The following is a 25,916-nucleotide window of genomic DNA, read 5'->3' on the forward strand; positions in this document are numbered from 1 at the left end:
CCATATTTTTTTGGCCAGCCATGCATAAAATCACATAACTGTGTCTATTTCTTTTATACAGTCTATGGTCTATTTATGATCTTTAACAAAGTGTTACTTATGTAAGCCTCTCCCATTTTGCCACTTTTGTATGAAGCTCTTGCAGTTAACTAGCATAGCATAGCAGCAATTGGAAAAGTTTGCCTTAATGCGTGAGATCAGTACATCATCAGGGGCCTCTAAAGCTAACGTAAATAAATATTATGACTTGACTGTTTATATGTACACAAGCGTTACATATGTAACAGTGAAAATGCAGCATGTCATGGTGTTATGGGTGTTATTAGCTTAAGTATTTTATACAGTGTTTACTAAAACTAAATACAACATGCTAATTAGTCAGTGTTGTAAGATGATGGTAGACTATGTTAATATCAGACATGAATAAGCCAGCTTCTCTGTGTTTCAAAACCTTATGCTAAGGTAGGATAGCCAGTTGCTTGTTGTAGCACTGCATAGACATAAAAGTGATCTGAGCTGGTAAAAATTAGTGTTTCATAATTACTACTGAGCACCTTAAATATAATTTGCATTCCAAGTGTATCTTTCTGGCCATAGTGCTAAAATTAAAAATAAGAGTGGTCAAATGGATAAAAGTCAAATGATGCAGAAAACTGCATCCAGGCTCCAGACAGCATCAAGAGAACATTATTTTAGGCCCATATCTACATTTCTGATATGTATCTAAAAATTGTATCACAACAGTGTAGGTATTTAATGTGGTATTAGTCCACACTTGCTAAAATATTAACTCAGAGATTAAGCTAGAGTCCAAACTGACACACACACACACACACACACACACACACACACACACACACACACACACACACACAGAGAGAGAGAGAGACTCGGACTAACACGCACAAGTCTTATCACTGGTAAAAGCAGGACACAAACAGATCAATAGGCATTGCTTGCACCAACATAATGGAGGACTTTCAGTCACAGGAAGGACTCGGGGACAAAAATGTATTAAAGCAGGAGACTTCTCAAAACCTCAGTCAATATGGACATTCAGGCTCTCACTATCGAACGTTTCGAACAGGTACAGCAAACTTTAAAAATCTATTTCTCTCTCTGTTGTTATTGACTAATGTCCACCTTTTCATACTCCTGTGCCGCCATTCTCTTTCCTCTCTTTTCTCTTACAAACTGCTCCTTTTATTTTTAGATCACAAAAGGTCTTATTCAATTTGAAACAAATGTAAAATATTGCTGAATTAAACCTGTGATTTTCAGTTGAACATGTTTTTGTAACCTTTTAATTAAAAGCATCAATTTGATCAAGATGCTCTTAATCGTATTTAGAAAGTTCAATTCATGATGAAACAAACAATGAAAATTTGGACCCTTTTTAACCCGTTGACAGAGGGAGGTTGTTTTGCCTTACCACGCCATCGACTCGTTGTACTGAATCTGGGCCTGCTGAATGCCATTCTGCTGATAGCTGCTGTTGTCATTGGTATTTATTGTAAGTATGAGTATTCACAGATAGCTACCAAATTCCTATCTATCTTATAGAATTCGAGGTCACCACTAAAACAAATGGATTATTGTGTTTTGATGTAGTTGTGCTGCTCTGCAATTCAGCGTAAGCATACAGCTGTAACTTATTATTTCACAGTTATTCTGCCAAAAACCTCTATACAATGCCTCTTAAACAGAGCCTGACTGACAATATAGTCTGCTCAATGTCACAAGTTGGACCATAAGTATTATCATGTCTTTGAGCCTTTACTGGAACAAGCCCTTTAAAGCTTTATTAATCATCCAACCATCATTGGTTATTCTCTGCTTATCAACAAATAATTCACCGTTTCAGTTTAAATAATTCACTGTGGTTTTAACAATGTGATTTTCAAAAGTGCTGCCTAAGATGCTTACCAGATTTTACACCAACTTGTAAGCATCCATGCTAACAGCTATGTTAACAGCATTATGTCTTTGTGGCTGTGATACATACTAACATGTTTTTGTAACAATGCTAACATGCTGATGTTTAATGGTTGTAATATTTTTAACGACTGCAGTTGAAGTTTAACTTCTTAAGGTGCTGATACATGTTCCATTTGGCTTCACAAAAACTGAAGCTAAGGCTGGTGGGAAATCCTTTGGGATCATTGGTCCAAATTCAAAATTTTCCCACAATTTCCCAGTCTGGGATCAATGCAGCACATCTGTTTCTTGATCATGATCAGGGTATCACCAAAGTCGCAGCGGTCACAGGTTCAAATCCAAACCTCTGCCAATTGCTGCATGTCTTCCCCAACTCTCTACTCCTCATATTTCCTGCCTCTCTTTAGCTTTCCTGTCCAGTAAACCCAAAAATGACCCCAAAAAATATAATTTAAAAAAAGAAGAATCATGCAATAACATGATTATCTGCAGCAAATTTGAATTGCATCAATCCAGAGGCATCAACATAACGATGTTCTCATGGCCAAACAATTCTTCCACATATTTTTTCTCTTTTCTCTTTTTATGTTTTTGTGCCTTAGGTGCCAAGGCCAGCTACCTTCCGGTTCCTAGTTCAGCAGCCACATCCATCCTCTTTGAGATGAACTATCTCCGCAACCACAGCGCTATCATCAAAGCAACAGTGGCAGCCAGAGCAGAATTAGCAAATAAGCAAGCCAGTCAACTGCAAGTAAAGCTGCAAATGAAGCAGCACAAGATCAGCATGGACCGACTTCAGAGTCAGATCGAGACACTGCGCGTAGAGAAGGCAAAGCTGCAGACCATTAAAGTCTCATTAGGTGAGCGGACTAACAATCCTGCTCTGGTTGTAAACTGTCTGTCAAACATTTCAAACATTTCAAGAGATAACATGCCATTAAACTACACAATGTATGTATCAAAGAGTACACTAGTTATAGGGAATAACATTTCTACAAATGTAATATAGTTTTTTGGTGCAAGACACTCTTACTATGGAATACACATTATTTACCATGCAAGACACATTATTGACAACACAGATGTTCATTGTTTTACTTGAACCTATGCTGCTATGTTACTGTAGGTGACTGAATGTAGTGTTTTAATAGTGGAGCATTTCTTTATTTTATTGCACACTGTATTATGATAATTATTTGTTATATATGTATATCTTAACAGATATGTCAACATTTATTTTAATCTTCTTTTGCAACAGAGGAAAACTGCAACATGTGCCAACCAGGATGGAGTTTCATTAAATCCTCCTGCTATTATTTTTCTTCTCGTCATGAGTCCAACTCCAAAAAGAATTGGCTGGATAGCAGGGCGGACTGCGTTAGTAAGGGAGGAGAACTGCTGGTGATCAATAACCTGGAGGAGCAGGTGGGTCAAAAAGCTGAAGTTCAAGGAATGAAGTAAATGCTCATTTGTCAGAGTTTTAACACTCATAAAGCTTGCCATCCCAAAGGAAACCTACATGTGCGGTGACTGTTTGTTTCAAATATAGCTTAAGAGTAGATGTGCAGTGCCCTGTTATGCCTTTATTTTAATATCCAGACCCTAAACATGTTTGAGAAGATCACCAAAAAAACAGAACAAAACCAATGTTGCAGAAAATGCTGTTCATTCCCACGCCATTATTCAGAGTAAGAAGCTAAACGAGACAAACCCGGTTTTCAGAACCTTTGAAGTCTATACAATGATTTATATACAATGATAATATATTATATCAATACAAATCAAAGGTAAGCCACTAAGGTATTGACTCGCATATCTGCTTACTACAGCAACTCCTGTCTGAGATGCTTCAAACCCAGAGGAGTGGCCTTGGTGAGTGGTGGGAGAGGGGATATTGGATCGGCCTCACCGACGTGGTGAATAAGGGAACCTGGGTGTGGGTTAACAATGTGACTGAGGTGGAATCAATGCAAGTATCACACACAATAACACTTACAATTTTTCTCTATAGCTTTGCAAATGCATCCCCTTGCCTAACAAAGTAGGACCAAATTATTTGTTTTATTGGTTTTATCTATCCAAGGTACTGGAGAAGTGGACAGCCTAAGCATGAAGGACCTCAGAGTGGGGACTGTGCTGCTTTGTTTTACTCTACTGATACTACCAAGATGTGGTACAATGGAAACTGCCATGATCATCAATATAACTGGATCTGTGAGAAACAGCCAAGCCCGCAATGAAACTTCTAAAAAAGAGATCACAATAATAAAATAAATGTATTTGTATCTGTGCAAACTAATTCAGATATAAAACTGCAGCTTAACAATTTAGCATACATGTTTTAGGGGATTTTTTTTTGTATGTTTAAACTTCTTGAGGTACATTGGTTGAGTAACTATAGACTTCTGTGTGCACTGCTGGTGTAAAATAATTGTATGTGGAAGAACATGTGTATGCCAAATAATAATATATGAAGTTTTATAAAATGTGCATGACTAAATAAAAGTGACAAATGTTGTATTGTGCTTGAATGGTTGAATAAACATGGAAAATATTTTGTGATCAGTAATTGAAACTGCTTTTCAAATTGCCTCAGCGCACTGTAAATATTTAACAAATTATCTTGATTTTGTGTTCGTGATGTTACACACAAACACACACACACACACACACAAACACACACACACACACACACACACACACACACACACACACACACTCTTACGTGCAGGGCAATGTCCTGACAAATACTCTCTTCTGGACAAACACATCAGTCTGTACTCGTCTTGTCAGCCAAAATGGAGGATGGAAGAAATTTAGGTGGCGGATTCAGCAAACTGATAAGTGAAGATGAACTCAGTGCAGATGAGAACACTCTCTACTCAAACCAAGAGAAGCAACAAGGTAATGTAGACTAACAGTGAATTAATGACTGCTTACATGATGAGGATCTGTGCCACCTGTCCTTAGCTGTTAGTGATAGATCATACGAACAGTCTGGGCAAACATAAGGTTCATTTTGATGCTATTTTTAAGTATCCTTGGTGTGCTATGGGTTATAGTGTATGTTTTTTATTAATCACTGAAAAGTATAGATGTGTAAGTGATACTTAAAAACCACATTAAATAACAAAATCACTTTAAAACTTCTATGTTAGCCTTTTAGTCACCTTTATCAAATTTATTTAGATGCATTTGATGATATTGTGTTGTTAAAATATATGTTACCCAGTTTATGACTCACATTAATATCACTCTAATATCATTTCTTCTCCATGTAGTGTCCATGTCCATGGTTGGACCTGAGTCCAGTTTGAATCATTACAAACTCCTGGCATTAAGCCTGGCAGTGCTCGCTGTCATTCTTCTGGCTGTTGACATTGGCTTGGGAGTCTATTGTAAGTCATTGTTAATTTATAGAACACTCCAAGATATACACTGTTGTAAAAACACTCTGGTGTTAGATGATTATGGGGCTGTAGGGGTTGTGATATCAAATGTAGAATCACAACATCAACACAACGTTTTAGGTTTTGAGTAAAATTCATCTTGAAATATAAGTTTATTAAAGGAAAGCAGTATGAAAGAAATAGATGAAAGTTGATTAACTTAATGGCTACTCTGATATTTCAATACAATTTTGAAAAAGAGCCAAGAAACAACCTGAGTTGTAGATAAAAAATCACTTCTCTTTTTGTTTCTTAAGCTTTGGTGGCAAAGGATTCTGTGGGAAAAGACCCATATAGAAGTTAGCTGCTAGCTAAACATAACTTAGCAGCCAGCTGGTTAACACAGTGAAGCATTTAGCAGCTCAAGACCCAAATAGTTTTATAGTTTTATATAGACCTGACTAGGGCTCCAAGAAAGTGAATTGGCTGAAAACAAGTATATTCTATATGAATGCTAATGTCACTCAGTATCTGTTAGCTAATGTAACTCTTCATCTGCAAGTGACTGCTAACAAGTTTGCCATGACAACTATGAAGGGGGATAAATCCTGACAACAGTTTGTTGACACTGCCCCCAAATGATGAAGAGACCAGTAAATGCAGGTTTTATTAAATGTTTTGAATTATATTTGATCAATCTTAATTCTATTTGTATGAACATTCTCAAGGGCCACCATGCATTTCTCTTGACAGCTCAGGAGCTCCCTCCTGTGAGCTAATGCAGTATGACGTCTGACTACAAAGTCACCTGTCTAGTGCAACATGTGCTAAGATTAAGCATACCAAAAGGGTTAGTAACTGTAAATGTACTGTGAGGGTGTAAATGGAAGTTTTAGGACTTTGCTTAAGTAACACTACTGTGTCTCCTCCACTCACAGACTACAAACTTACAGATGGGCTCTATTTAGTAACAGACTTCAACAGTGAGTTGGCCAAACTACATGTTTCTTACAACACTGCGGTACAAAGACGGGATGAAGCCAAGAAGGAGTTGGCAAGAGTGATCGATGAGGCGAAAATTACCAAGTGGGAGATGGAGCACCTGAACAGAAGATGCCAGTCCTACGAAAAGGAGGCGGACACAATTCGATTGAACATTGCCGGATTAAAATCGCATCTGCCAATGATGAGTGAGAGCTTTTGATTTTTGTTCTACTGATGCTTGTTATTTTGACCACTGATCTTACTCTGTTGAAGGTTTAAATACATAACTATCATTACTTGACTAATAACACTTCATTATCCAACTTTCTTGGCCAACAGAGGAGGGCTGCAGACATTGTATAGCAGGATGGACCTTCGTTAACTCGATGTGTTACTACTTCGCTTTCTCCAGTGGTACTGTACGCAAATCATGGCAGGAAGCCAGAGACTTCTGCAGGAAGTACGGAAGTGACTTGGCAGTGATAAACAGCAGAGAGGAACATGTAAGACTCCACAGCAAAAAACACATTGATATTTCTGGACAAAATCTGAAAGTTCATTTAAACCATTCTTTCTTTATGTTCTATATCTGAGCAGGAAAAGGTTTAAACACGTTTCTCTGTGTTTTTGTGTGTGCACATGTTTTGGTGTGATCAGCTGGCTGTAAGCGGGTTGATAAAAAACTATCATGAAAGCAGTGGAAACATATACCATGATGGTTTCTGGATTGGGTTGACAGATGTGGATGAGGAGGGAACTTGGAAATGGTTGGATGGAACAAGACTGACTGACAGGTAGTAGCTGCATTCTCATATCCTGTATACCACTCTTAAAAGCCAATGAGTGATTATTTTCAATGCAAAAACCATAGAACAGATATTTACCCAAAGCCAATCTGACATTTGTTTCAGCTACTGGAACACTGGAGAGCCAAACAATCAGGGAAACGAGGACTGTGCAGCTACATATCCCAGAGACAACCCCTTTTTTGCCTGGAATGATGCTCCATGCAATTTTAAACTGAAATGGGTTTGTGAAATGGCACCAAGGTTATCTAATTAATGCTTTTAATTAATTGAACAAAGAATGAATGCTGGCGAAGCAACATTTTTGTGAATTGTTCTTTTATTGTCACTTCAATTTTTGTTGAGACTACAAAATTGCATTTTAGGTCCAAATAAGCAAAATACATGACTTATGAAATATCCTATGAAATGTATGTTACTTCATTTGATGTAATAAATAAAATCTTTACCTTTACAATATACAAATAATACATATTACTATCAGATCTGAACACTTAGTTACCAGTTCATCAAAATACCCACTTTCAAATAAACTGCTCACTCCATGAAGAATTCCACAGACAGAATATTGAATTGTAAAACAAATCTTTCAAATGTTTCAGATGATAATAACTACATGGGCTATAAACCACTCACTGTATGAAATGATGGATGCCATGACTGCTCCTTAAAAGTGAAGCCAAAATATTTGGAGCTTCCCCTACTGACTGGCTTCACTATAGGTCATAAAGCCTTCCTCCTCCATGCTAGCAGATGGGACATGGGTCAAAATAATAAATTTAAACTCATCAAATGAATTTTTCTCAGCTCAAGAATTTTGCTGTTTTATTGGTAAATCAAATGTGTTTAGCTTAGGAGAAGTTGCAAGACAGTATACAATACAGCAGCTACAACAGCCAGTTTCTGCTGCACAAACTCCGGCTCCAAATGAGGAAATATCGGCCTGCATCTTGGAGGGGGCTGACTTCACTTTTGTACAACAGGAGGAGGTGACGCATTGTCCATCCTTGAGTGGAGTCAAAGCAATAAACCACTGGAGGCTCTAGTGGTTTTATAATGTCATTTAAACCTCATTATAGGCTCTGAGAGATGCTGGAGAATAAAAAGTGGAGTGTGGGAAACTCCACATAAGACTGTACCAACACCTTGTTACACTATTAGAAAGTGTTCCTGATAGACCGGTAATTTGGTGAAGAAATACCCTTTATACATAAACACAGACCAAAGCTAATGTCCATTCATAGATTGTCATGTCTGACTAACCTGCCAGTATTTCAAACATTTAGCTTTTACCTACCACTGCAGTGTCTCTGATCTGAGTCAACTTTCTATTCAGACCACATCTTGCTTTTTAAGAACTCTGGCCTGTTGCTTACAGCGCCGAAAAGTGCTGCCGAAGTTGCTTCAGAAGCTGCTGAGTGTCAACGTGCTCAGGAAAAGAGTCTTCAGACTTCTGTGCCGCGGTATAGCTGCTCTGAAGGTCTCCAATCTGCACACAGAAATAAAACATCACATTAGCAGACTGTTTCATGGAGCTTATACTTGATGTTTTAGCTACTGGGCTATGTAGAAGTTAAATATGTGAACTGAAATTACCTTTTCAGAGAGAATAGAGAGGTTGAAGTGTGGCTCATACATGTGAGGGGCCAGTGATTCAGCAGTCTGCAGGAAGGCTTTAGACTGGAAGAAAAGACAACCATTCATTGATTTTCAATTGCTAATTTTGGAGGAAGAATTGAAAATCTGACAGAGACTCTGCTATTTTCGTCTCAAGAGCTCGAAGCCACAACCTCTGACGTATTTTACTTGATTTGAGAGACAGCAGATATCTGTTCTTACAGATCACAGCTTGTATTTTCTCCCTTTTTGGTAGGGTTGTGCCTGCCAAGCTAGTGTTAGCCTGTTTAAAGAAACACACCCTTCTCCAATTCTTGCAAACATTTTAGCTCGTTTGCAAGTTAGCATGACAGCAGCATGACGTGTAGCTAACAGGAGGACATCTAGCTGCATGAAATGCTGAGTGAGTCATCAAAAAATGTTCTTTGGCAGTTTCATTTTTAAGGTTAATCATGATACTGACAGTTTAATGACTATAAAACAGTAGACTGTGTTACATCATAACAGAGGGTCTTAAAGGACACCAATGGTTTCATACCTCATACAATTAAAATGAAAACAAAAGCTGAGTTAATAATACTTCTTTACCTGTTCGATGCGACCTTTGCGTAGCTCCAGCACGGCCAGGTTGTTGTAGGCCTCAGCATGGTCATTATTAAAAGCTAACGCCAGTTTAAAACACTGATAGGCTAGAGTCAAGTCCCCAATGCCCTGTAAAAACAGATCATGTGAACTTTTTCCAACCTCAGGTGGGATTTTTATTTGCAAGCAGTCTTTTTTAAATTCAGATGTGCAATAATTTTAGATTTGATAAGAGATTGTTAGCTCACCACAGCCACGTGTCCAATGTTATACCAGACATCAGCCTGCTCTTCATCGTTGGCCACCAGAGCCAGAGCTCTCTCGAATGAGGACAGAGTCATATCGTACTGCTGCGCGTAGAAGCAGCACAGGCCCAGGTTGTTGTACAGCTGGCAGTTGTATACCCCCATCTGGAGCAGCCGTCTAGTAGTGAGAGAAGGTTATTGAATCACATATTGGATACAACTTTACACATACTGTAAGTTTAACACCTAAATTATGCAGAGCAGCTTATCTGACCTGTAGAAGCGTAGAGCGATCTCAGGCTGATCAGTGTAAAAGTGATTGCTGCCAATGCAGGCTATAGCCTCTACATGAGTGTTGTCCTGCTTCAGAACGTCTTTGTAGTACTCAGTGGCTGATGGGATGTTGTTCATCTCCTGCAACAATAACACAGAATAGACAAATCATATGGTTTCCTTGTTTCTGTAGGGGGAACTAGGTGAACTACAACAAGAATAATGGTGACCCACTATACCTCATGTATCCGGGCGATTCCTGTTAGAAGGGTAACCTCACCAGGAAAGTGATCCAGGCCTTGTTTGAAAAGGTTGAGCGCTGTGATTGGTTGATCCAGGCGCTGATACACCTAGAGGGAAACACGCACACATTTTTTTTATTTGTAAGCACAAGCACAAAAAGTCCGTGACGTGAGGTAAAGCCATAATGATCCTTACTTTTGCAAGGTAGAGAAATGTGTCCACCACCTCTTGGTGGTTTAGGGCTGATCGAAATTGTTTTTCTGCTTCCCGATATAAACCGAGCCTGGAAATGACGGACAACAGTAATCTCATTTAATATCAAAACTTTGATAGTTAGAAATATTAAACAACCAAATTCTGATGTTTGTGAGTGACTTGCCTGTAGTAGCATTTTCCCAGCTGAACTTTCCACCACCAGTCTTTGAACTGAGCATGCTCAGTAGCCTGAGCAGCCAAATCTAAAGCCTGAACAGGACAGATAAAGTTTGCATTGCATGGACAACAGATGACAAACTAAACATTTTCATGATCATTTTTTCTTTCTTAAGAGATTAAAGCAACACTTACGTTTTTCACATCATTCTCATGATGAAAGATGAACTCAAAAAGAGTCTGTGAAGGACAATGATGATTACTTCACATGTGAAAAACACAAATGATCTTGTCTAATTTTTTTGAAAGTCACAGTCTCAGCCTTACCCTGGATAAATTTGGCTTTTGGGAATACTTGGCCAGATTTAGTCTTGACAAGTTTATAAATGGTCCTTCTGGATTGGTTAACATCGAAGCCTAGAGAAACAGCAGGACAAAATGTCATGATGAATGTTTCAGACTTTTTTTAGTGCCAATTTAGGAAATAGAGCTTATTAAATATAATGAGGTGCACTAACATTGTAGATAAATGTAAACTATGGACAATGGAATGGGCAAAATACTTAAAACACAGACATTATGAGAGGGAAATTTTTTAAAGTAAATTTAAAAGTGTTTTTTTCTTAATTTGCTGACCATATTCTTTGTTTTAAATATAAAGCACTGGTGGAAAAAAAAACGTTGTTGTGTTTGATACTGAGCCTTTCATTTTTTTGCTGGCTGAAATTGTTTGAGGAGTATTTACTTACTGTTCCCAGGCGAATATATCTACCAGAAGCACTAGTAACAGGACGAGCAGTGCTTGCAGTCCTTGGAGTCTTGATAGCCTGCTCCATCGTCCCAGGACGCCCTGACTGTGTGCTGGGTCGCACAAATCCTGTGATAGGACGCCCTGATTGTGTCATAGGCCTTGAATTCAAAAAGATGACTCAGATCACTAATGTCCTACTTTGTCTCAGTTTTTTTTTCAATGATAGAAATTTCATGGCCTAGCACAAGTACCTGACAGCTTGTGTAGGACCTCCACCTTGACTTGTTCCAGGGAGTCTCAGTGATGTTCCAGGTCCTTGAAAAAAGATAAGACATAAATCATCAAACATATGTCAGAACTTAATAAATGTATAATTTTACCATATTTTACTGAAAGTTTGGAAGCATACGTGCTACTTGTGCAATGGAGCTCTCATCCAGCATCATCTCAGCAATTCCCTCCTGGTCGACCTCAATTTCATCAATGTATACCATCTCAGTAAGAGCACGAGTTTTCAAGCTCCACGCAGCCTGCAATACAAACAAAGCTTCAATGATATAGATGGCCTTGGATACCTACTTGTTGCAGCCACATCCTATGTTGTACTATTCACGTGATAGAGGATGAAAAGGATGACAAAGAAAACTTTCCACAGTCACAGTTACCTCTGCGATAGGCAAGGAGGAGTCCTTGAATGCATGCAGTAAATTAGTATGGGAGGAAGACAGTTGAGGATAGGTGTAAATAAATGGAAAAATAAGTCGGTGTAATAAGACAGTGTGCAGAGAATGAGAAACAAACAAAATGCAATGTACAGTGCAAAAACTCAAAATCTTACCAAGTGAAATTGTCTAATTTTGAGTCAAAATTTCTTATCCCACTTGATTTAAGATAAATGTACTTAACAAGTAACATTTGAGGAAGATTGAGGGACTTGTTTTAAGACAATGCATCTTATATATCTTGTTAAGTCAAACAATCTTGAAATGATCTTGTTTTGAGTTGTAATTTAGAAGAAACAGGGTTTATTTTACATTTCATACATTTTTCAAGCTGAGATCTTATTTGTAGAAGACGGATAATCTTGTTTTAAGACAAACACTTCACTTGATTTAAGTAAAAGCATTTTATTGGGGAATCTTTTAGAAAACAGCTCCATTTATAAAAGAAAGAAAGAAAGAAAGAAAGAAAGAAAGAAAGAAAGAAAGAAAGAAAGGTTGTTTTTTAAGGGTGGGTTACAGTTTTCAGGCACTTTTTCTTCGAAATCAGATAAAAATATACATCCTCAAACTACATACACACAATGAAACACCTACTTTAGAGCATAGCTGGCTCATCCTAAAAAACAACATGACTGAATATTAGTACATCCAGCTAACTATGAGAAGACATTATATCTCAAAATGCTCAAATTAAACTTTGTAATCTTATTTCAAGTACAAGATGGTCTTAAACCTAGAGAAGTGCCGCTATAATACAACTCAAATTAAGGTGAATATCTCAAATGAAGAAGTTGACATTAAATTTATCAGTGCAAAAATCTTTTTTTGAGTGAAAAAATACTAATTGTTAGCATTCCTGGCTTTTTCTGAGACACGTAGCTTTAAAATACTCGTAAAATATTGCTTAAAATAAGTTTTCCCTGCTAATTTTAAGATCAGTTTTCTGAATGCTACGTCTTATTTTAAGAAATCTTACCAAGCAAATCTTAACTTGTTCTATTGGCTGTTTTGTTTGGTTACTTCAAGGTAAAAGTACCTTAAAATAAGTTTTTTATCTTTTTTGTGGAGGGGCATCATTTTTTCACGTGTAGTGACCTGAGCACGAATGCGTCCCAGCAATCCTTGGGATGAATGCTGTTTTAGCAAAATGTTACTAAGACTGAACGTTATTAAACTTAAGTGAATTAACAGGTCAGGATTACACAGTTTCCGTGTGTTCATGTTAGCATACAGGCAGGCTCTTCTTAATGGATAATCGCTAGCATGCTAGGCTAGCCCAGCTAACTACACCACAGTACCTGGTCGTATGGGTTTTCTTGCAGTATTTTCGTGCAAATATCAGAACATTGTTGAAGCTTTCGTCTCCTGAAATAGCTCCACGCCAAAAACATAGGGTCCATCGTCACCTCCATTGCTTCGGCAGTGGAAATCTGAGTAATGATCTCGGACTGTTTAGAAGAGCAGAGACGATGGTGACTCCTAAGCTTCCTCTGTCGCTCAGCAACGGCAGAGTGGGTGGGGCTTTCCATGCGCAGCTTTCCCTGCGCAACTTCCGCATAAAACACAAAATAAAACTGAATGAAATATAAAATGAAATAATCGTTAAAAATTGAAAATAACGAAGTGCGAGAAAGGCTTAACATTTGGGGACTCAGAGGGTATATCATGGCTCATTTGCTTTACAGTTCTAACGTACAAAAAGTATCTGATGCTGAATATGTACCATGAGTATAAATAACATGTTTCTTGTGCTAATAATAACTTGATGTCATAGACTGTATAAATAAGCTTGATGTACGGTTTGAATTCAAAGATACCAAGATTGAAGAGGGAACATTTAAAGGTTTGATGAACTACTCTCTTGGATGCACTTCCAGAGAAAAAACATGGGGAGTGTTGTGCAGTAATTGGTGCCTTAAAGGTGACATATTATGCTCTTTTTCATCAAAATATATTGTCTAAGAGGTCCCCACTACATGTCTTTAAAGTTTATGCTCAAAAAAACACTTTGAAATCAGATTTTGGCATGCCTGTAAACCCATAGACTGTAAATATAAATGGACAGCGTTGCTCCACCTCTTCCCGTTGTACAGTTCTGAAGCCAAAAAATCCCTCTCCTGGGCGCAGCCATTGTGCAGCCAGAGCCTGTGAAGCCATTGTAATAAGCTCCGCCCTACAGCGTAACGTCACAAGACGCTGTGTGCCCTTTGAAGTTTCGTTCTACGGCGGCTGTGAATCAAAGGAAACCCGGAAGTAAAACCCCGTTTTTTAAACTCTAATAACTAACGAAGAAGAATCTTTTCAGAAAAAACAGGCTTTGGACACAAAACAGTCAAATAATAACTACATATAACCACAGCATACGGATGTGAGAAACATTTGTACGACGTGTATTTATTTTTAAAAACAGATTTTTTTACCTATACTGCAGCCAGCCACCAGGGGGCAGTCACACTGCTGAAAGCCTCACCACCAGGGCCGTATCCGGCTCGCTTGTGTAAACCCCTCTTTTTCAGCCCTGCTCAGAACAGGCTGTTTTCTGTGTCTGTGCCTTTAAATGAGAATGAGCTCTCTGACCACGCCCTCTCAGGAAGTGGATGTGGTCTTGGCTGTCCAGCACGTTGATCTAATGTTTACATGTTGGCTGAATATACAGGACTGCTTACAGACCCGCGTTACTTCAACCCTCTGAATTTGATCCAGAATGTGATCCTGACGGAGAGGCGCCTGCAGCAGGACCTTGCAGCTCAGCTCAGCTTAAATACACTTAAAAGGCTCGTTGAAATCATTTTATGTTACCAAGGATCCCTTTTTGAACTATATACATTCTCTAGATTTCTCCTCGGAGTTGGAGGACTGATAGGTGCAATCTTAACTTGCTCTTTGTTATCTTTTTTATCTAATACGTTTATTCTACTTATAATATTATATATTATTATTATTATTACTATTACTATTATATTATTATTATTGTTATTATTATTATTATTATTATTATTATTATTATTATTATTATTATAATTATAATTATAATTATTATTATATTATTATTATTATTATTATTATTATTATTATTATTATTATTATTTTATTTTTTGTAGTTGTTGAATTGCCTTGTAATGGGGGGTGGGTGGGAAGGGGAGTTGACATTCAGATGTGACAACTGATGTTTATTCTATATTTTCATACCTTATGTTGTATATCACACTGTCTGTCTTAAATGTTGAAATTTTTCTATAGATAAAGTTGTAAAAAACAAAAAAACTTAAATGTTGGTAGTTAAGTTAAAAATAATGATGTTGATCATTTTAAAATCTTTGTTTACAGAGAGGAATATACAACAAACGCTTTGTAATCATGAAAAAATAGACCATTTTGGATTATGAACAAATAAACTTTAAATATGTGCAAATGAAAAGATAAGCAATAATAGAAAAGTAATATAAAAAATGAAAACAAGCATAAATGTATTTTTATTTCATTTTATTTTATCTTATTTTATTCTATTGTATTGTATTTTATTCTATTCTATTTTATTGTATTGTATTTTATTCTATTCTAATTTACCTTTGTCATTGCTATTATTCTTATTATATTTTTTAACTATGTTAGTACATTGTTGTATTCCCCTGTCCCATGTTGTATGGTTGTAAGCTGCTGTAACAAAAGAATTTCCCCCAACGGGGGACAAATAAAGTATATCTTATCTTATTCAGTAATAACCATACAACATATTAAATCATTTGACGTTGGTATTTTGCTCTCTCATCAACAGAGTACGTTAAAATACATAATAAATAAATAAAATACATTGTAATATCATATTTTAATCTTGCTTGGTACCCAGTCTGTAGCCTAGCATAACTTTTTTAGAGTTGACTGAGTTGATCCCTCCTGCTTTTCCTCTCGAGCATGAGTTACAGGATCTGATTGGTTGACAGGCTGACTCATTGTCTTTGTGGGCGGGGCCTGCGGAATAACAGAGCAGCTCCATCTTTGTAGGATTTGACAGGAGCTTTGACCTGTGTCGAAGAGGACCGCGAGCCCCGGGGCTGAGGAAGTACGAGACGATTCTCAACAATGAAAACAGCTGCTTAGAAACCTGTTTCTCCAACAGAGACAGAGAGTTTTCCTCTCCTCAGACAGCAAGACTTCAAATTCACATGACCCTCGAAAAATGCCCAATTTCAACGCGCGAGCTGGACGGGTGGAAATGCAACAGAACTAATGGGGCACGCGGGCTTAAAATAAATCCTTTTTTGGTGAATGACACTGTTTCAGAAAACCTACGTGATAGCGACTGAGAGACAGACACGGAAGTGCGGACATGGCTGACAGGACTGCTCCCAACTGCCACCTGAGACTGGAGTGGGTCTACGGATACCGGGGACATCAGTGCCGCAACAACCTGTACTACACCGCCGCCAAGGAGATAGTCTATTTCGTCGCCGGTGTGGGAGTTGTGTACAACACCCGGGAGCACAAGCAGAAATTCTACCTTGGGCACAACGATGACATAATCAGGTAGTGTAACCACACAAACACGCATATAACAGTGAGTTTCAGCACCTCGGACAGCAGCAGCAGCAGCAGCAGCAGCAGACCCATAGAGTATGATACTGTATTGCTGTCAGTGTAGGAGCTGGTGTCACCTTGTGAAATGTAACATGAGATCAGGTTTAGCTCCGTATAGGGTGCTCATGGGGGCATCCAACTGCAAAACCAGAGTTTGCAAGGGGGTTTCAGGCTATTGAAGACAATCAAGCAGAGCAAGGGCTCTTGACCAGCCGTCCACATGGAAGAGTGGTCTCTGCTCTGGAACTCACTGCTAGCCCTCCTAATGTCTCCTTAAGTAGTTACAGCACTCCTAGATTATATCAGTAAAAGTCATTAAGCCTAGATTCACCCTTTAGTGCTTAAAATAGTGCTTAAGGCTGTTACTTAGAAATGCTTATTTATTTATTTTTTACCCCAAATCAAATTGAAAGGGGACTGGCATTCTTTTTTTAAACATTTAATACTAATTTCCTGTAGACTGAATTTAGAGTTAAAATAAATAGATATATATATACACATATTTTTTGATAATATATTCAGAATATGAAGAGTATTTCCTTTGCCTTTGTCTTTATTAAAGGACAGCTGAAGAGGGACAAGAGAGAGAGGGATTACATGCAGCAAAGGGCCAGGGATCAGAGTTGAACCCAGAGCCAGTGCAGCAAGGAGTTAGCCTCTGCATATGGGACCTCAGCTCTACCGACTGAGCTCAGCCAGTTCCCCACCACTCAATATATTTTTAAGCTTCCCCAGACCAGCCTGCATGCCTCTACTTGTCATTAGTATTGCTCCTATGTGCAGCTCCAAATAACATTGCACGAACATCATTTAATGGAGCCTTGGTTTTGAAGGCAAGGCAAGGCAAGGCAGCTTTATTTGTATAGTGCATTTCATACACGAGGGCAACTCAATGTGCTTTACATTGAAACATTAAAAGCATTGGAGACATTCAGACAGGCATAAAAGAACATAATTAAAATGACAAATATGATAAAACAGAAAAGAAAAGGAAAATTAGAAATATATTAAAAATTACATTAATTAATTTGAAGTGAGTTAAAATGAGCTAAGAAAGGAAGGCAGAGGTAAATAAAAAAGTCTTAGTCTTTGATTTAAAAGAGGTGAAAGCTGGAGTCACCTTCTCTCTGAGAACACAGAGCAGAGTAACCAGTGTTATATCACACATGCAACAAACCACCTGCCCTTCTTCTGACTGCTCCTCAGCATGCCGCACAACAACCCGTGTCCAACTCTCCAGCGCTTGAGTTGACGTGTGTGTGTGTGGGTTGGCGTGGAGATGACGAGCATTATATAGTGTGTCGGCAGTCAGCTGGACTCCTGCTCCATTATTAATGGGACAACAGAGATGCTTACTAACCCCGGGCTGCCCTGTGGGTGAAAAGCCTGAGTTCAAACACTTAGCTGGATGAGTCACTGACATAACTGAAGTGTGGGACAAAAATACTGCATGCAATTTAGAACTAGTAAATATGCACAAAATTATTGAATAGGCGACTCATCAAATTGGCCATCTGTACATCTGTGCTCACTAATGCAAGCTAATTTGTAAGGATTCATTCAAATCAGGCTCCTTATGGTGTTATTTGGACTTCTGCTGCACCCAGGTAGTTTAAAATAGATATCACGCTCTGCAGGAAAATATTTACAGCACTACTGTCTTCTTAACACTGGCCAGGTTACAGTAATTTTCATCTCAGGTCTCCATTGTGTGCTTCCGAAGCTCTCGTTTCCTTTGACTCCTCAGCAGATTTGGAGCTGAATAACTGTTGGACGGCTCTCCTCACGTTGCACTAACTCATGTGGAATGGATGCTGCCCCCTCAGATAGCAGAAACCTCCTTCTTTCCTCTCCTTGATCTATTCTGGTTACAGCTTTATTTTGTCTGTGTGCTACATATGAATTGGTGTTTTACTTTCGGAAATTAATTGCCTGTCTTGTTTCTCTATTCTGGGTTTAGTGTTTCCCTGCAGCCACTTTCAATCGGTCTCCCTGTTTGGTTTTATATGAATTAAAAGGCTGAGCAGTCCAAGGCAGCAGACAGGATGCAGGATGGTGTTTCATTTGTTGTCATAAAGAGGAATTCACAGGTTGCTTGGCAAAAACATAATACACTACAGATACCAAACTCTCTTTTTTCCTCACATGTTCCTGCACAGCGTACCTTGATGTTTGTTTGTTTCTGAAACTCAAAGAACCCAAGGCTAAGGTTAAACCTGCAGGAGTTTTTCTGTACCACAAACTTAATCCCTCCTTTTTCTGCAATCATGCTGACATGCTGAGCATGTACGCACTACACACTGAGCTGAACAATGCACACCAATAGATTTAAACACAGGCGTGCACATAAAAAGATAAGCCGAATTACTGAGAGATGCTCAGAGTGTGTGATCCCATTGAATTCCCATGACTGCTGCTATAACAGCACACACAATCCAGTTTAGACGAGGAAGGGTGGAGAAGGAGGAACATATTTGTGCCATCATTTGTGGCTCAAAAGAAAGAGGAGGTGTATATTTAAACCTTGTGGCTGATAGAGCTGTGAGATGAATGTTTGAATAGACTCCTTGTCTTTATTTGCGTCATATCTTTGATCTGAAGAAGGATTTTTTAGAAAGTGTTTATTATTACTCTCTGAAGTTAGGAACCAATAACTGTCTTTTCCAAAAACAATGCGTTGAATTGAACATCAAAAATGTTCATGTCTGTTTATTTCCACCTTTATGACTTGTTTGCATTTCTTTAATGATACAGAGTGAGGATTAATAAATGAGCACAGATATGAAAGGCTGTCTCACATAATTATATCATGTTCACTTTATGACTGACAGCCAGATATATGGATTATATATACCTGATTGAGCCTGTAGAGAGAAATGTAATCAAATTGTATCCATACTGCGGGGTAAATTCTTATCATCTAACTACTAATAAAATGTGTTTCCTTGTGAAAACCAGCAGGAGTTTGCAAGATGAGGGTTTGCAGAGAAGAGTCTTGCACCTGCACTCTGTATGAGCTACTGTGAACTAACTCTGCATAATAATGTGGGAGCTAAAGTCAAACCATGCTCTTTAAAGTCATTACATTGTGATTAGAACAACGCACTATAGTGTGTTCCAGTATTAAATAATACTGCTGATGACTCAGATGCGTATGTGGGAATGTGCTTTAAGCAATTACTGTTGACATCAGCCATGCGAGCTAGTGGAGATGAATCACTTATCCATGTTTTTACATTTGTGTTCAGTCACCTATGAAATCACCTTGTTTCTTCTTTATGAAGAAAAGGTAGTAACATGTCAGGTAAAGATTTAGTGAGGAATTATGACAGTAAAAAACCAGCCCATTATATCAATCAGACTTCATTTATAAAGCGCTTTTCATACAATGACATTGTAACATAAAGTGCTGTACATAAAAACAACCTAAAATAGAATAAACTAAGAATCCCATCCCCAGCCCCGACCCCAAACCTACCCCACAATCCTAAAGTTAAGAAAACAATATATGCAACAATAGTAATGACAATGAAAATAAAATAAATAAATAGAATAAAAAATAAGTTTCTGAACGAACTGAGGAAACGCTCTCATGATATCTCAATGAGGAAACACTGGAGGTGAAACGAGGTGTTAAAACTCAACACAGGTAATTAAAATCACCAACATAAAATACATTTCTATGGTAATAAAACACTAAAATATCAAACCATTAAAAGAAAATAAGATGCTTTACTTGAATAAAACAATAAAAAAAAAAAAAAAAAAGTACATTAATAAATAAAATATAATAAAAATGACTACAATTTGAACTAGATGATAAATAAATAAATAAATAAATAAATAAATAAATAAATAAATAAATAAATAAATAAATAAATAAATAAAACTGTTTTAAGAAAGAAACTCAGTTAAAAAGGAGACTAAAAAGTGTGTTTGCTTTTAAAAATGTCCCTGTGGATCTTTGTTCTTACTTGTGGTACAATTAAAAGTCCACTACCTGAAGACCTGAGGGCTCTCTCTGGCTCATACGATAAAAGCAAATCTGATAAATAAGAAGGCCAAGACCATTAAGAGATTTAAAAAACAATAAATAATTTTAAAATATATTCTTAAAGATACTGGAAGCCAATGCAGAGACTTTAAAGTGGGTGTAATGTGGGCTCTCTCTTTATTTATTTTTTATCAATAACCTTTACTATATGCGTCAGCTTCTTTTTCCTTTTTTACCTGTACACACATTTCCAGGTGTTCTCTGCAGATCGTCACTAAAATCCTATCTCCGCTGTGAGCAGCTGAGATCCTCCCAGAGTGGAAGGTAGCTCTGTCTCTAAAGAGCAGAACTGTCTTCCCCCATTAGCATCCTCCAGGGTTCAGTACACTTACTTAGCTCGATAGCATGATTCAGCATCCTCGTCACTGAGATTAAAAACATAAAGTTAAACGGACGTCGCGTTTAAGTGGTGTTATAAATGTTTTACACTGATGAGGTGGAAGCAGCTCTCATTATGTTCCCCCAACCTCACTTTACCCTCACACAGAGACAAGACTGATGTCAGTATTAACACGATGAGTATAAGGGTCTGTTTTCCAATATTGATGATGTACTGTTTAACAAGTAATTAGTGTAAGATGATGAATTATGCATTATTTCCTCTGAAACAATCAAGGGAACTAGAGATGAGATGACTAGCTTTTATTTATTTATTAAAATAATGACAGTAAATTAATCCATTCTGAAAATAAATGACTAAAATCACCCAATAAGCCAAAATATCAAACATTATCACAATAAACAGTCGTAATTATTCATTTTGACAGGTTTTCAGTTTTTCACTTTCCCAAATGTATATTTTGGGATTTAAACCTTTTAAAAAAAAATATTTCTTTGTTCATTATTTAACATATTTATTGATTCAGAAAACAGATAAAAGACGTATTTCCCTTGACCGGCTCTCTTTCATTATTAAGATTCTCATAAATAAAAGAGGCTGATACAAAACAAAGTGAAAAAGAAAATGAAAAGAAATGAGCAAAAGACACATCTAAAATATGCACACACCAACACACACACTCACAGACATGTTGAAGTCAAACACATTTGTTTTTTAAATTTGATTGACAAAAAATAAAAAATATAGATGACAATTTTCAGATCAAACTTTGTGGTACAAGGAAAATAACCCTACCAGCAGCCTCACAAACAGATCCACTATGAATGCATCAGAAACCCTAGATAACCTCTTGTGTTTCAGCAAGTATTGATTGTTCCATTACTGATAAATTGACGTTTCAAACATGTATCAGTTGTTCTTAGGGTTGCAAAATTCCGGGAAACTTGGAAACTTTCCATGGGAATTAACAGCAATTTATGGGAATAAACAGGAACAAACCAGGAATTTATTAAACTGAAGGTTGGCTCTTAATAGGGAACTTAAATATAGTTGGGGGAAATATATTTTAGCATAATCCTGACTAAAACAACCAGATTTTATGCAAGTACAGTTGAATATCTATGCTATTCCTCAATCACATGCACACAGCACACTGCTTACTGCAGGGCTATTGAGACCACGCCCCCTACATGCACTTTTTATTTGCATGTTGAATGGGACTTTTTTGAAGGCAGAGCGGCTCTTTTCATTTAACATTTCGAATGCGACTTTGTTGGGATTGCACTTTTGTTAATATTTGAATGAGTTGGGTCGGGGGGATGAGTAATATTTAACTCATTATTCATGTTTATGTTCTTCAATGAAAGAATTGATTGTTCATTAAAATATTCAACACTTGATAAAGTTCTACTTACAAATAAATCTTTCTTAATTGAATTATTTTGGATGGATGTCTGCTTATAACAAAACAAATATTTATGCTTGGATATGATACCTCTCCATTAAAGTCCCAGTTAATTCCCATAAATTCCCATCACTTCCAATTTGGAATATTTCCAAAATTCCCCAGCTTAACTTGCCATGGAAATTTACTGGACATTTTCCACCCCTTTGCAACCCTAGTTGTTCTCCATTCATAAATTACCAGGAGTAAATAGTTAACTCCAATTTAAATGTCTCATAGTCTACAGTTTATTACCAAGGTGATTGTTTTTGCACAGCCAAAAAACAAAGATATTCACTGAACAGCATTCCCTGATAAGCCACCAAACCAATAACCTCACATCAGCTAATCAGTGTACTTATTAATGAGCAAAGCTCTGATATTGGTCGAGCACAGAAGCACTCGTTTTGTTTTCTGGAGTATTTTTGAGACAAATAATATCTGACACTTAGCAAATGTTCAGTGGGAGGATTGTTTCCTCTTGTGTGTCATGAAAGCGTGATCAGCAGGTTTGTTCTTCACTTTCCCTTTGACTTCACGAAACAGCCGAGTAACACCATTACCCGTGGCTTACTTTCATATTAGGTCTTCTGTTCCGAGCTGTAAGCGACCAGTGTACGGGCAGGTGTATCGGCTGACATTTGATGGGCAGCTGGATTAAAAACAGTTTATGGAATCCTGGGAAATTCTCCCTGCTGTAGAGACCTGCAGTAATGTGCTAATCCTCTGCTTCCTTTTAATCCACTGTAGGTAGATCAAACAAAGGAAAATACTGCGGGGGAATGTGAATCAAAGTTACTGTGGGAGCTCATCATCTCACAAGGGTTTATCATATTCCTTCTCATATGTAACTGTCTATATTGATGGGGCAAAAATAACTCACATTTCTGATGCTGAAGAAGCATAAGCGTGTTATGCAGAATTGATTAAAGATGTATTTATTCAATACAGCTTATTTGACCACAGTCTTCCTGTGCTGCATCTTTGCATATTCACCGTGAGAAATCAGCCCTCGGGCTGTTTATTCTCCTCGTATCCACATGAAAACAGGCTGTTTAATTGCTGCAGTGTTTAGCTAGTTTTGTACTACAGGACTTGGCAGATGGGAGGCAGCCGCATCAAACAGCCGTGGCCCTTCTCAAACAGGAGAACTGTGGTGAAGCACTGCAGGCTAAGTCATTAGTGATGGCATTTAGCAAGCTCTTCATCTGACAGAAACATCACTGAAACAAAGATCTCTGAGCTCTCTCAAAGATGGCATACATCCCATACATATTTAAGCTAGTATAACAGGTGACATAACTAAAATGAAAGTACAGCTGAGGGTGAGTGTGGGCTGCAAACACTCCAGACCTGAGATTTTCCATCTGTGTTTGTGGTTGAATTCATTGTGTTGCATGCATTCTGTGTTTTGCTGTAATCTGTCATGCATCATTTCAGCTGTTTTCTCTGTTGTGTCCATCTGCATCTCATAGTCTTCTAATCGTTCTTTCACCTCCTTTGAGAGCTATTTTTAGCCGCTTTGCTCAGATTATATAATTCATAAAAACGGAGTGAGAAGTTGTGCCATTGTGGAGAAAGGTTGAACATAGAAGGTGGAGGAAGAGAAGGTGATGAAAGACAACAAGTAAGAGGAGGTTGATGAAGACAAAGACCAGGGCTGTCAGATGGAACCCACCTTAGCTGTCTAAGACCCCATCTAAGCTCTGTCAGGTTGATGGTGACGGAGGAGTGAGGGTGCAGATGAGGTGTCACAAGTCAGGCCGGAGAGAGGACAGAGGCGGAGGGAGACAAGGTTTAAGGGTTTAAGAACGTGAAAGATGGAGAGCTGCTTGGACCCAGCACGTTTCGTAGCCATGCGGCCTGCTGTCTGAAAACAACCCGGGATTAAAAATTCTGGAGAGCAGTTGGCAAAACAGGCAGCCTGATTATAATGGAGGGAGCTCCATCGCAGCATGAAATATATAGGCCAGGACAAGGCAAGAGGAAGAATTGCCCAGTGAATCACTCAGGCCTGCCTGGAACGTGACCGGCGGCCGCTGAAAGGAGGGGCGGAGCGGAGGGAGGGAGTGACAGCTCTCTCTACGGTGGGCTGTTGCTCAGCTGTAGAGTGGGAATTCTCGTAGGTGGGGGAGGTAAGAGTGGAGGGGAGGGAGGGGGGGGTTGGGATTATGTAACAGCCTTACAAACATATGCCTAGCGATGTGAGGAAACCCCAGATGAATTAGAAAAGGTGAAAGGGGCAGAGAGTGGTGCAAGAGATGCTGAAAAAATTGACAAAAATGCGGAAACATTTCACTCACCGATTCCCTGATGCCGTTTTTTATACTCTGGAAACACCCTGTAGGCATGCATGAAGCCAGGCTGTGTGTGTGTGTGAGTGTGTAGTTGAGCATTACTGAGTTAATTGAACCATGTCACCTCATCAAGCTGCCTCTCTGCCTCCATATCTGAGCCCATCACAGTCTTAACATGTTCATCTCATCCCAGTGGTTTCTGCTGTGAGGGTGAATCCCTCGTCTGCTCCCGGCACACACATACAAACACGCAGACAAGCACGCAAAATAGCCATGTTGACCAGATGTTCTCTCTCTCTTTCTCTCTCTCTCTCTCTCTCTCTCTCTCTCTCTTCTCCCTGTACAGCTTAGCTCTACACCCTGAGCGTGTGTTGGTGGCCACAGGACAGGTGGGGAAGGAGCCTTATATCTGTGTGTGGGACTCCTACACCGTGCAGACTGTGTCCGTCCTCAAAGACGTGCACACACATGGCGTCGCCTGCCTGGCTTTTGACCTTGAGGGACAGGTACGGTTGTTACATAATGATGATGATGTTTGAATGATGAGAATCTATCTGAGAATATCAGATGAAATTGACTGCTGCTGTTTAGAAAAAGAGTCCAGACAGAACTGGAAATGCTTAGTTGGAGGCACACAGAGCTGCAGGCTGACTTTTGCAGCCCGCCTGCCCGGCTGAGTTTTTGAATGACACATCTGTGATTACTCCAGAAGTATTAGCTGGACAGCTGCACCCAGACATGCTCTATTTGGTAGATTTTATTGGAAAACAGTCAGTGCAGTGTTTGGTACTGTGTGCGACCGACCAAGGTTAACAGAACCTGGTTAAGGTGAGGCAGTCAGCTTCAGTGAGACGGTGCAACTTCTAAACATTATTTAGTAACTGTGAGGTTATTCAGGTAACTTGCTGTTGAGCCTTTTTCATGTTATCTGTCCAGCCATCTCTCTGCAAACTTGCCACTAGTTAATATTTACACACTGCAGCCTCCACCTAATGTTGATTTAGACTATAAAAATCAATATTGTGCAGAACCACCACTAGGTTTTTATCTTTGCACGCCTCTCTCTTCCTCCCGTAGGAGCTCTCAGAGTGGAGTCATACCTCCTGTATTTTGCAGAAAGAGACAGGGAGATGACCCCGTGCTGGGGATTTAGATGGACTGTGACAGAGTTTTAAGCCAGAGAAGGCTCGTCGGCTTCTCAGTTTAGCTGCTCTGTTTACTCATGAGCTCTCCTCCTGGATCAGAGGAAGTCAGGACTCGACTTTGGACAATCTAGAGGAATCC

The 25,916-nt window shown here is 38.5% G+C and overlaps 3 protein-coding genes across 4 annotated transcripts in view; 2 read left to right on the plus strand and 1 right to left on the minus strand.

Moving 5' to 3' along the window:
- Nucleotides 1-969: 969 nt before the first annotated feature.
- LOC117806483 lies at nucleotides 970-7,554 on the plus strand. The gene is made up of 10 exons (XM_034675435.1): nucleotides 970-1,087; nucleotides 2,541-2,798; nucleotides 3,197-3,363; nucleotides 3,768-3,911; nucleotides 4,713-4,842; nucleotides 5,220-5,336; nucleotides 6,266-6,517; nucleotides 6,651-6,814; nucleotides 6,969-7,105; nucleotides 7,223-7,554. Exons 1-10 carry the CDS (start codon nucleotides 970-972, stop codon nucleotides 7,371-7,373), a joined length of 1,638 nt encoding a protein of 545 aa, XP_034531326.1. The 3' UTR covers nucleotides 7,374-7,554.
- Nucleotides 7,555-7,925: 371 nt separating this feature from the next.
- Nucleotides 7,926-13,470, minus strand: ttc8 (tetratricopeptide repeat domain 8). Its single transcript, XM_034675840.1, has 14 exons — nucleotides 13,221-13,470; nucleotides 11,610-11,730; nucleotides 11,452-11,515; nucleotides 11,199-11,358; nucleotides 10,777-10,866; nucleotides 10,645-10,689; nucleotides 10,457-10,542; nucleotides 10,273-10,360; nucleotides 10,074-10,184; nucleotides 9,836-9,975; nucleotides 9,565-9,739; nucleotides 9,323-9,445; nucleotides 8,714-8,797; nucleotides 7,926-8,606 (listed from the first exon to the last, which is right to left on the minus strand). Exons 1-14 carry the CDS (start codon nucleotides 13,449-13,451, stop codon nucleotides 8,490-8,492), a joined length of 1,635 nt encoding a protein of 544 aa, XP_034531731.1. The 5' UTR covers nucleotides 13,452-13,470; the 3' UTR covers nucleotides 7,926-8,489.
- Nucleotides 13,471-15,898: 2,428 nt separating this feature from the next.
- Nucleotides 15,899-25,916, plus strand: part of eml5 (EMAP like 5) — a 42,449-nt gene continuing 32,431 nt past the window's right edge. For both annotated transcript variants that reach the window (XM_034675852.1, XM_034675853.1), the window contains exons 1-2: nucleotides 15,899-16,446; nucleotides 24,979-25,138. In XM_034675852.1, the coding sequence (XP_034531743.1) occupies nucleotides 16,250-16,446; nucleotides 24,979-25,138 (357 nt within the window). In that variant the 5' untranslated portion in view covers nucleotides 15,899-16,249. The remainder of the gene's footprint in view (nucleotides 16,447-24,978; nucleotides 25,139-25,916) is intronic.

This window comes from Notolabrus celidotus, chromosome 22 (genome assembly GCF_009762535.1).
Source record: "Notolabrus celidotus isolate fNotCel1 chromosome 22, fNotCel1.pri, whole genome shotgun sequence".
NCBI classification, from domain to species: domain Eukaryota; kingdom Metazoa; phylum Chordata; class Actinopteri; order Labriformes; family Labridae; genus Notolabrus; species Notolabrus celidotus.

Coding starts and splice junctions, on each gene's coding strand:
- ttc8 (XM_034675840.1), bottom strand. CDS start 13,451: ATGGAAAGCCCCACCCACTCTGCCGTTGCTGAGCGACAGAGGAAGCTT. Junction 11,359..11,451: donor GGTCCTACACAAGCTGTCAG/GTACTTGTGCTA, acceptor TTTGAATTCAAG/GCCTATGACACAATCAGGGC. Junction 8,798..9,322: donor GCAAAGGTCGCATCGAACAG/GTAAAGAAGTAT, acceptor CTTTTCTTCCAG/TCTAAAGCCTTCCTGCAGAC.
- LOC117806483 (XM_034675435.1), top strand. CDS start 970: ATGGAGGACTTTCAGTCACAGGAAGGACTCGGGGACAAAAATGTATTA. Junction 1,088..2,540: donor CTATCGAACGTTTCGAACAG/GTACAGCAAACT, acceptor TTTGTGCCTTAG/GTGCCAAGGCCAGCTACCTT. Junction 4,843..5,219: donor AAACCAAGAGAAGCAACAAG/GTAATGTAGACT, acceptor TTCTCCATGTAG/TGTCCATGTCCATGGTTGGA.